At 43.6% G+C, this 12065-nt stretch overlaps 1 protein-coding gene across 1 annotated transcript in view; it reads left to right on the top strand.

Moving 5' to 3' along the window:
* Positions 1-12065, top strand: part of LOC109987068 (ubiquitin-conjugating enzyme E2 E2) — a 63391-nt gene that overhangs the window by 40026 nt on the left and 11300 nt on the right. Inside the window, exon 4 of the mRNA XM_065948148.1 lies at positions 8974-9106. Coding sequence (XP_065804220.1) covers positions 8974-9106 — 133 coding nt within the window. The remainder of the gene's footprint in view (positions 1-8973; positions 9107-12065) is intronic.

The raw sequence follows: 12065 nt of genomic DNA, 5'->3' as shown, positions 1-12065 counted from the left end.
TCCCACAGGATGAAACACCCCCACTAAAGAAATCTATGAGGCCTGAACTCAACTAAGAATCAGATAAGGCTTTAATATCAAACTTCATTTGTTGGCCTTTTTGTTTAACAGTTCAGCTTCACTTTAAACTCCTTGCTGTGCTACTTTTCTGTCAGGTTTTATTTGTAAAATGCTGGTTAAGGTTTGATTTGTGAAATGTATATTAATCAGAGTTTCCGTAAGTGCCTGCTGTCAGCGAGGCATTGAAATATTTCCAGCAGATTCCTTTTCGTGTTTGTGCTTCAAGTTTCCCTTTAAGGCAGCTCAGCTTCAAGTCCAAACTGAAGATGATGGTAGACATTGATTTATTTTTCTTGTGAAACTACTTATTAGGTCTGCTGTTTGTTTTTGGTGTGGTTAGCTAGTCCTTAGTTTATAGTTATCTTTTTTTGGGGGATGGAAAACATTGTTATTTGGTTTGCTGAGTGTGGCTAACGTTAGCCGTGCTAGCACCCACATCCTTCGCTCCTCCAGTTTGACTTGACACAGCCTACAAAGATCTTTATCTCCATTATTTAGATAAAAAAAAAAAAAAAAAACTGCCACACACGCTGCTCCAAAGAGATGTTATCCGTCCGTTCGCTGTGCTTGTTTACATCCAGGTTGTAGAGCTGAGAGATTTAATCATTCAGTCAGCTAAACAAACACACCCCCATAGTTTAAACAAACAACCTCAGTAACAAACAACATCTACATGTCTGCATCATCTTATTCCTGTCAATGGTTCTGTCTCTCTCTGTGTGTGAGCCGTATCTCTTTATTTACCTGTTTGTATTAGCTTTGTGTGGTGTGGCCTCGCTCACTCCCTGGTGAGTCACTGACATTTGTGCAGTGCCTTGAGCGTAGCAACATGGCTTAGGTACGTCCTACAATATTAACAGTGTGTGTGTGTGTGTGTGTGTGTGTGTGTGTGTGTTGAGTGTGAAGTGTAAAAGGCATCAAGAACGCACTGTAAGCAAACAACACTGAGAGCTCTGTTTTGTTTCTTTAAACCCTGAAGGGAGAAAGATTCTGTGAAAGAGATGGTTTTGGATACTTGACAACGGAAAACTTTGAAGACAACATTCAGACTTGCTTTACCCGGCTGTGGCTCAGCTGGTAGAGTCGGTCGTCTCTCAACCGGACGGTCCGGTCAGGGGTCCGATCCCCCAGCTCCTGCAGCCACATGACACTTGGAGCGGCGCTTCAACCCAAGTTGCTCCTGCTGCTTCGTCAGCAGTGTATGAATGTGTATGAATGAGATGATATACTTCTGATGGTCACTTTAATAGCAACCTCCTCCATGAGTGTGTGAATGGATGGGTGTAACCTGCGGTGTAACAGCGGGTTGTCCTTTTTCTTTCTCGCTACAAATATAGGAAAGTGCTTGCATTCAGTTGTGACAGTCTTGAGAATTTTATGTATTTAAACAGATTTTTTTTTATTTCTCATAACTCCCTGCCTACTGGAATAATGAACATCTCTTTATCAGCGAAAGGGAAACGTTTTTTTTTTCTTTGTTTTTTGTGGAATTGCAGCAACCCCAAGTCCCCCACAAGCCCCTGCCTCTAAAACTGTTGCTTTATATGACTCGACAGAGCTGGACAGTCGGGGCTCCTCTCTGTCACTCAGCCTCATTAGTTGAATTGATTAGCTAAAGCAATCATTGATACACCCGCAGGGGGAAATGATAAATGATGCCAATGAAAGCAGAGGTCACAGAGGCAGAGCTTGTTTAAGAGAGACTGCTGCTGTGAACTCAAATCAAGGGGAGCTTGTTGGAACCAACGTTGCCGGAATACTGGCCTGAAGACATTTCACGGGATTTTCAAAGTCACAGACAAATTTCCAAAGACGGAATGAAATCATGAGAGTTGATCTCCATCGTTTGGTGTACAGTGGTCATAAAACTCGGTCAGAGCTGTCTCAAGACTTTCTTTTTCTCGTCTTGACATTACGATAAAATCAAACATGTTAAATATTATTCCAGGTCTTTCGTCTTGTCATATGCAAACTGTGTTGTTCAGTGATGTGACGTTTGGAGAGGGCAGGAAGGAGGGCAGGAAGGAGGGCAGGAAGGAGGGCAGGAAGGAGGGCAGGAAGGAGGGCAGGAATTGCTGCGGACATACCATCCTCAGCGCTGTATCAGTCTCGTCTCAGTCTAACATGACTGGTTGGACCAGACCAGGTTATATAGCTTTGTTGTTAGCCTTATTTGGCGACCACTTTTTTTCTCTCTCAATAACAAACAATTATCAGCCAATCACTGCAAAAGAAGGGATGAAGGTTATGAGACAGCACTGTGTGTCCTTGAAGAGATCTCGGTCCTTCGCGGTTCTGTTGTGTGTTTGTCGGCCTGAGGAGAGAGAGAGATGAGGATGATGAGCAGAACACGGGATGATGAAGCTCAGTACACTTGCTCATCAGTTTGTCCTTTAGCTCATTGTGTGTTTGAGCGCTTTGTTTGAACTGCAAACAGTCCTGTTTGTGCAGCCCCCCCCCTCCTCCCCCTTCCCTGTAAACATGTGTGTGTGTGTGTGTGTGTGTGTGTGTGTGTGTGTGTGTGTGTGTGTGTGTGTGTGTGTGTGTGTGTGTGTGTGTGTGTGTGTGTGTGTGTGTGTGTGTGTGTGTGTGTGTGTGTGTGTGTGTGTGTGTGTGTGTGTGTGTGTGTGTGTGTGTGTGTGTGTGTGTGTGTGTGTGTGTGTGTGTGTGCAGCAGTGGAATGCTGCTCAGCTGCTCTCGACATGGCACAGAGATTTTAGAAGATGTTTATTTTGCCTGGCTTCTTAGAGATGAGAGTCGGTCCCAATCAGGCTGTGTTCAGTCCTGAATGAGGAAACTAAACCTCTGGATTGGACCGGGACCAGGAGGATTCACTTTACAGTCATTTCCTAAATATTGTTAGCGCACAAAAGCTCTAGAACAACCACTTTGAGCAAGAAACTAAAACTGCTGGTGACAGATTCTTTGCTTTAAGGTGTTGCTTTTTCCATTTTTAACTTCTGAAGGTGTCTAAGGTAGGAACTCATGAACAGCCTGCCTGCAGGAGAAATGAATTTACTCTTTGCAACAAAAAGATGTAAAAGATGGGGGTGGCCCTGCTACTGTATTTGGCTGACATGCACAAGTGAGCCTCCAGAGCTACAGCGCCAGCTAGCGGGCAGCTGCTTAGACACCACATTTGATCCTCATTGCGGGCCGGAATTGATGAAGTATTCATAACTTATTGAATCAGTTTATAAGTGTTGGTTAGGGCGGGTGAAAACTTGAAACATTTAGTCTACTAACTGTGCCCACTCCTAGTTACAATATTTTCCCAGGTTTACCAAAATTGTCCTTAAAACTTACTTTAGGCCCTGAGTCCACCAAGCGTTTTTTTTTTTTTCCGGGGGTAGAAAAGCGCTGGCTGTGCGCTCTGGAAGGCTTGTGCGCTGAGAACAATAGCGCTGCACGTGCATGTTTGTCTCTTATGACAACAGTGACTTACAAACGTCAGCTGTTGCTGTTGCTTTTTCCTGAATGTTTTACATTTGAGATCGTTTTCTCCCTTTCAGTATGTGCATAAAACGGAGGCTGTTTGCCCTCCTACTTAGTCTGGACACGGAGCAAGGAGGATGTATGAATTGCATTGTGTGAAATGGACGAGTGTAAGCATTTAAAGAGTTTTGTTTTATTTACACAAATATTTTTGACTCTTGTTGGGTTTTTTTTTATGAAAGACCAAAAAAAACAAAAAAAAAACGTCCATTCATTCATTCATTCATGTGGATACAGGGCACGATCCATAGGAGACAAAAATACTGGGAATATCGTACATTTTGAAAAGAGTGCCGGTGACGTCTACAGCGCTCGGAGTTGCCGCACAAAAAAAGCCAGCTGCCTGCTGCTGCAAACACTCACCTCATTTGAAAGTGGAAAAATACACTGGGGCTCATAAAAAATGTCTAGGTAAACACATGGCCTAACTTATGAGCCTCTGTTGTCTTCATAACAGAAGCATGAGTCGATATCCAAACGTCAACATTTTAAATTCAGTCCTCTTGTGACTTAATCCTCAAAGTGTCAGGAAACGCGTGTGGAGGAAAGTGAAAGAGCAACACAACAACTGCTGTGGAGTTGCCTTTGAGTGGGACACTGAGCCTCCAGCTGCTGTGATTGGGTCTGAATGCATAGCAGGGAGTATGTGTGAAAGAGTGCTCGACTTTTTCCCCGCTAAATAAATGTTTATAAAAGCAGTCTGACATGTTCACCACCCTGGGTTACTAAGTATTCTGCTGTTTCTCTGTGAAGTCCTAACAAGCTGTCACAGGACATTACGGCTACAGTTTCAGCCACGACTGACAAACACCCACTCAGTTTAAACATTAGTCACATTCAGCGTTTCTGTGCTGAAGCAGAGACTTTTTTTTTTTTATTTCTGTTCGCTGAGCTCTTCTCCGTGGCCCTGGGCGAGGAAACGCAGCAGATTCCACCCCTCCGTATCCACCAGTGAAAGTTCCTGTTTTCATGAAGCCCTGTGTTTGTATTTGTGTTTGTGTGTGTGTGTGTGTGTGCCGTGTCGGAGTAAAAAATAGCTTTCAGGAAGAGCGACAAAAGAGGGAAGAACTGGTGAAAGTCGGTCTAAGATGGAGGGGTCGGGGACCCGAGCAGTGATATAAAAGTGTTGGATGGCACTGCAGTCGATGGTGAGAAAAAGACTATATTGAATTTCTACAGTCTTCCAAAAATAAGATCTACGCTTGAATTCCTGGAAGAAATGTGCAATAAAAAGTGTGCAGCCATAAGCAGCAAATGCACAATCCCTGCAAGTATTATGTGATGCAAAAGACCATATTGTCCCGTTCACATATTGAACTACTGTATGTTGTACCTGAAGCACAACCTCATTTATTCATTTGTCAATACGTCTTTGTACTTTAATATTGATTCTGTTACAACATAATATAGATGCCCCAATCTGTGTATTTACAATTCAATTTTGCAGGAAGCACAACCTGAAATTCTGGTTTACTGGTTACTCAGAGATATGCTGCTCACACTCACGAGCCCGAAATACACACATGCACAAACAGGACCAATATGGACATGCGTTAACGGAGTGATGACAGAGTGAGGCGGCTGCACATGAAAGAGCGTTAAGAGCAGTTGGTGGTTCAGTGCCTCGCTCAATTGCACATGGACAGTACTCTGGAAGTGGCCTGGCACCTTTCCAGCAACCACACCATCTTCCATGCACCGGGACTTTAACCGGCAACCCTCTGGTTCTCAACCCGAGTCCCATACAGACTGAGCTTCTGCTGCCCTAAAGCATACTCTGAGGCAGGAGAAAGTCAGAGTGAAAAGTTCTTCTGTTTGCGTTCACACATGCAGCTTTTTTTTTTTTTTTTAGGCCCGCGAGCGTGAACAAGCCGCCTTAGTGTTGTATCTCGCTGTGGGGAGTTTAGAATACTTGAATTGTGCTGCTGTTTTTTGTCGCCACACATCCAGCTTTACAGTAGACTGTAGTTTGCTCAGGAACAAATTATGCATGACTGAGGAGTTTGTTTGAGAGCAAACTCCTCACTTTACTCTGACCTATGACATTTAACTGTGTGTGATGCAGAGTGGGGATGTAGAGTTCTAATGGAACCAGTCATCTTTTCTTATTTTAAAGATTTATTGTTGGGCTTACAACCTCCCTTAATGGGCTTTAAAATTAACAAGTTGACCTACTCACTCACTGTCGTCCATGTGTTCATTCGTGGCCTTAACTTTTTATTTTTCCAGTGGTCACTGTTAGGCTGCATGAAGGAGTCACAGTTGTGAGGGAGCGAGAGGAAGCAGCCTCATCTTAATTATAGTCGTCCTCCAGCGGGAGTGCTGCAGGCTCATTATTAATGTCTTCAGTGTGGAAATTGACACCGTGGGAAATAGCCGGATCCATCATCCCCATTTCAGCTCTCATTATAAGCAGCACTTATTTTCCTCTGCTTCACATTTGGATTCTAAAAGATAACTTCCCAGTTATTAAATATTAACACAGTGATGTTGCCATGCTTTAATAGCAGTGGAGACCGAGGTGACTCGTGGAGGTTTGTTTTCTCCATCATTCTGACAGACTCAGGCAGAAGATATTGATCCCCTCTCTTCTGGATCCTGAATGCCGTCTCCCTGCCGGAGCGAGCAGTACCAGGCTGCAGGAACAGAACAAAGAGGCGGTGCTGGCGGGACTTAAAATATTTCCAGATGCTGCAGGCTGAACTGTGGGAACTCTACGGGGAGAACACCAGGGATTGGTGGACCTAAAGAGGCCTGGAGAGCATTTTCAAACATCTGCTTTTAAATATGATTTGACAAATGGCTTGATTTTCGAGGCCAACACTGGTAGTTTGTGGATTTGGCTCACCAACAGTTGCTCTTACATGCTGGTTTCCATTAACATGAACAGAACACAGACTTGACTTTGTGGATTCTCTCAAAGGGAAGAAGGGAAGAGGGAAATTGATCTTTCTATTTGGTCTTACACAGGGAAACTATTATTAGCAGCATTTATCGACCTGAGCTTGCCTTACGCCCAATAATTGATGGCATTGGAAAAAACGTTCCAATGTTTCCAAGCAATTAGGATTTGAATTTTCCCCCTGAATACTATGACTGCACACACTCTCACCGTGAGAGCATTCCCCGCTGGGACAGATAGACAGACAGCGTCCAATCAGAAGCATCAGAATCAGAAATACTTTATTAATCCCAGGGGGAAATTTGTTAAATCAGTCCAAATCACAGTGGCATCAGCAGGCATGCCTGTTTAATCTGTTTTCCTTTTTCTCCGAACCTGAAATGAACATTGGCAGAAATATCTGCGGACTCTCAGCTGGCATATCTTTTAATATCTATCTGTGAGTAAGCTTGTGTTTATCGCTGAGGTTGTGTGTGTGAGATAGAGAGTCGGAGTGTTTCTGCCAGTGTGTATTTGAGCCATGGGTAGAAAGACAAGTGAAATCAACCTCCATGTTTTGGAGTTTTCTATTGTATCAATTGTGTGTGCTCCGTCCTGATTTAACTCGCACACTGTGTGAGCTCTCTGGTTGTGCCCGACAGACAGGTCGTACAGAGTGAGCACACAAGTCATGGAGCGTGGCCGTGTGTAATAAACGATATTAAACGTCGCTCAGTGTACGCTGCCAATTCACCACTATTTTTCTACAATCGCAAAGAGTGCACCAGTCTTAAGAGAGAGAGCAGCAGTAGTCTTTTTTTTAATTTCTCAGGGCTGTAAATGCTGATGATACTCAGGTCGTGCTGCCGCCTCATGAAGTTGCAAAAGATCAGTTTGTATCTTTTACAGACAGAGAGAAAGACCAGAGTAAACAATCGTATTTGTGCAATTCAGACACTGCAAATGTTTGCTTGTAATTTTTTGGTAATAAAAAAAGAAGAAGAATTCGGGGCGACTGTGAGCTAAGCGTTTTGGTCATGCGCTGCATACAGAGGCTTTAGTTCTTGAGTTGCCTGAGATTGACTCCAACCCTCAGCTCTTTGCCACGTTTCATTTCCCACTCTCTTCTGATTTCCTTCACTCCCACTGAAACAAGAAATTATCCAATACCGGGTACTTTGGACCTCTGTTTTTGTTGCTCTAAAACTTGTTGATGTTGTTCAAGTTCAAGTAGTATTGCATCAAAACTCTGGCATTGTAACAACCTTAATAATCCTAACAAACACACATAAAATGTTTGAAGCATTGAGGTTAAGTACTTGAGTGACTGGAGCTGTTGTGATAATGAAAGATTAATATCTTCACCGTATCGAGGTTGAACCCCATCTGTCATTGCTGCTCTGCAACCGTCAGCCCCTGACGCACAAGCGTAGATTTCTGCACGGAGTCAGATCGGGGCGCCGCCTCCCGCTGAGCAGAGCGATTTACGGTTCCCTCCCGTCCTCCCATCGGCCCCATCGCGCGATCGCTCTCCGGACTATTTTTATCCGAGCAGGGAAACATGCCGGCATCTTTTCCTCCGGCCCGCTCCCCTAATTCCTCTCTGTGTCCAAACACACGCTGACAAAAAATAGGTCTGCAGAGGCCTGGTGCTTTACAACAGGCTGCTGTTTCACATGAGCGACTCCACTCAGGCTCTCATCTTACATTTATGTGCCTCACTCTCTCTCTCTTTCACACACACACACACACACACACACACACACACACACACACACACACACACACACACACACACACACACACTTCCTCTCTTCCTTCCTCTGCCTTTATCTGTGTGTGTAAATGATGAAAGTAAAAGTAATACAAGGAACCAACAGGGGCATCTGGCTTAATTCCAATAGAAAATGGAATTGGATTAGAGCCTCTTTTTCTCGCAGCTGTGTGCATGCCTGTCTGTTTGTGTGTGTGTGTGTGTGTGTGTGTGTGTGTATGTGTGTGTGTGTGTGTGTGTGTGTGTGTGTGTGTGTGTGTGCGCGCGCGCGCATGTGTTTTTGTAGCGAGAATAAAGGTAACAATGGAGCTCGGCAGCAGCCAGCTGCCCAGCGGTGAATCGCTGATGAAGACCGAGGAAACAGAGCTGCTGCTGCTCAACACCTTCCTGTTTATGAGTGTGAGTGTGTGTGTGTGTGTGTGTGTAGTGTGTGTGTAGTGTGTGTAGTGTGTAGGTCGGTGTGTGTTTCATGCTTGCCTTCACATCCCAGACAGATCAGTCATCCACATGACACTGATCATACTCATCATTTTTCCCGGCCTACACGCGCAGTCTTTGTAACACACACTGGAGCATAATCTTCTAATGGATAAGAGGCTGAAACAGCAGCTCTGTGCGGCTGATTGAACAGCTGATAATCTCTCACTTTATTTATTCTCTCCCTCACCGCCGCACACTGAATCCAGTTGCACCATTAGAAGGTACACTTTCCTCGCTGCTCTTAAATTACATTTCTCCTCTCTCTTTTTTTTTTACTTCACAGTGCCGGTCCTAAAGGAGACAACATCTACGAGTGGAGGTCGACCATCCTGGGCCCTCCAGGCTCCGTGTACGAGGGAGGGGTCTTCTTCTTGGATATCGCCTTCACACCAGACTACCCCTTCAAACCACCCAAGGTGAGTGAGAGAGTGAGTGAGTGAGTGAGCGAGAGAGTGATGCCCTATAGTTATTCAGCCCAGCCCCCCTCCCTCCACACGCGCTCCTTCACCCACAGCTCTGAACAATGTCACCATTGTCCCGACAGTCAGCTTTCCACACAGTTGTCTCACAACAATGACTTGTTTAAGGCTCGTTCACCTCCAGCACGGTGACAGAATAATGGCCGACAGCAGCACTGAAGCTGCTCTGATGATGAATGATTGGCCCGCACTTTTTATTGTTGCCGTTACACAAACAGTGTTTAATAAAATAATAAAAATCATGCGGAAAATGTGAGATAGAAAAACCTTTTTTTTCCAGCAATATTTAAAAAAGATATTTAAGGTCCTGTCTGGAACTTTCTGTTATTGTGAATTTTGGCGCCCCCCCCCTATGGACAGACTGTACAGCTTTTGTCTTTGCTGATCTTGCCTTGTACATGTGGAAGTAGTGTTTTGAACAGAAAATCTCAGTCTGTTTTATGTTGCCAGTCAAAGGAATCACTCACTGTGAATCTTTGCTGCAGAAAATGTAAAAACAAAAGTGTGTTTCTGCAGCATGTTGTCAACGATTGTTCATCAGCTCATCTGGCACCTGTACCCCGCCGCAGCAGTTTTAGACATTGTAATTAATGAAGAAGTAGTTACCAGTCTTCTTGATGATGATCTAATTTACCTTTGTAGCTCTTACAGAGGCATCAGTATTTGTTTTATTCTGTTGTGTGAATAGCAGAAATCTCCTCACGGGAGCTTTAAAAACACATGACGAGAAATAAATGAGAAGAAAGCTTTGAAAACAATGAGAGAATAAATATTTACAAATGTTAAATGAGCGGATAACTACTGTTTTAATGCTTTAATGTTTTAATTATAGGGAAATTCTATTGTTTTGGATGTTGCTCTACAACCAGGATGTAAACAAGGACAGTGAACGGAAACAGGTGTGATCTAAAAACAAATTTAAAAAAAAATGTTTGCAGGCTGTGTCAGGTTAAACTTGCATATCAACCAAAGCAACCGTAACCACAGGTAGCACAGGTGTGTGGATGATAACTCGCAGGGAGGACAGAGACTGGCTGTGCTATCACTGCTGCTAGCATTAGCCATACCAAATTACATTGTTAACCGCAGAAAATGTTAAATATATTGTTCTCAATCCTGCCTACTTTCTTGGTGTTGTTTTACCTTTAATCTTGTATTTTTAGTCTGAATTTAATATCTGTTTAACCGACTAGGAAATGAGTCTGCTGGGAACATCAATAATGTTAACACAGAAACAGTTTTTATAACAGAAGACTCCTTCTTCTTCTTCTTCCCCTGCACACACTATCCAGTATGGAATCTGGTGCTGTTTTTGCCTCATCCTCTGCAGTTTTGTTCCGTGGACTTTGCAACATGAGCTTTAAGCATACCTGAACTCGAGTGTCTGCATCTTTGTATTGCACACAACCTGTCAAAAATGTGCTGCTGTAAGCTCAACAGTGGAGTTTACAAAAGGTATGTTTCTTTGCTTGCAGCGAGCGGTGAGTGATTTGAGCGGAGCAGTATGAAATGTGAGTTGAGCTCAGAGCAATATGGAGCGTATCAGCCTGAAACGGCTTTGAGCGGTGGAGCGGAGGGAACAAACAGCTCTGTGAGTGAGAGAAGCGGATATTCTCACATCTCCACTCCGCTCACAGGCTCTGCTGAAGATGTAAGATTGATGCAACATTATCACGCTAAGAGTTGTGCCAACTTTCATCAGTCAACCCTCTAAATCTCCCCCTAAGTGGTGCGTAAGGACCATCATTGTGTCGATAAAATCAAATGATTTAGTTGCTTGTCTCAAGCTAAACCCACAGACTATAAAAAAACAGTTTATATAGTCTCTGCATTTCCAAAGCTATAATGCAAAAGAACCTAAAACAGCTTTTTTTTTTGCAAATGGCCAGCAGTGGGTGTCTCAACTGGTTGCTAAAAAAGTTCCCATTGGGGAATGTGTCAGAGGTGATTTAATTTTGGGTTTGTGTGGGGTTGAGTCAAAATAAACTACAAGTGTGTGTTCATCATGGTGATGATGAAGGAACACTTCAGCCCGTGCCTCAGCGTGGATTGCTCATGTGTTATTAAAGAACAACAATGGAGCCCTATGACACAAAGGAGGAAGATGAAATAGTCTTTGATGCAAACACAATACTCGTCAGAATGAAACATTCATTGTTGTTGTGTTTTTTTTTTTAGCTGCAAAAAAGGAAGAAAAATCCAGAATATCACACGACTTCTCCTTCAACTGATTCTCGTTATTATGTCTCCTTCTGTCATACATGCTGCTCGGGTTCCGCATTTGGCTGTCCTCCAGTGAGGCTGTGGGTTTGTGGGTAAATGTGTTTGTGTGTGTGTTTGCATGTGTGTTCTGCTGATGCAAGTGTGTGTCAGTATTTACACAGTAGACTGGCTGACAGTGGTTGCCACCTCCCTCCCTCCCTCCCTCTCTCTCTCTCCCTCTCTCGGTTTGAGTCCTGCTTCTGATTTTGCCCCGGGTTCTGGTTTCATGTCCCTCAAAAATACTCACAGGCTAACCTCCATCAACTATTTACAGACACATGTTGTAAAAAAAATAAACAGAAAAAGTAAACCAGGAACTATTTAAAGACATCCATGCGTGTCCTGTTTACTGTAAATGTTGACCATTCAGACCAATAAGCTGAAAATGTGGTCGAGATTTGTCAAGACAGCACAAATAATTCAGGTTGTTTCAACACCAACACAATAAACTCCGGCCCTGAGGCAGATACAAATTGATCCCCAAGCGCTTTATCTAGGAGTGTTTGTCCGACTTGGGGGAATTCCATTAAGTACAATTTCAGCAATTTCAGTCAAGCTAACACAATAAATAGACTTTTTGTTTTTTTACATCATGTAAAAGTGCTGACTCTCTTTAAAGCCACCAGACAAAGCG

Source organism: Labrus bergylta, chromosome 19 (assembly GCF_963930695.1).
Source record: "Labrus bergylta chromosome 19, fLabBer1.1, whole genome shotgun sequence".
NCBI classification, from domain to species: domain Eukaryota; kingdom Metazoa; phylum Chordata; class Actinopteri; order Labriformes; family Labridae; genus Labrus; species Labrus bergylta.
The sequence above is the reverse complement of the archived record's forward strand: the minus strand, read 5'-3'. Positions and strand labels throughout refer to the sequence as shown.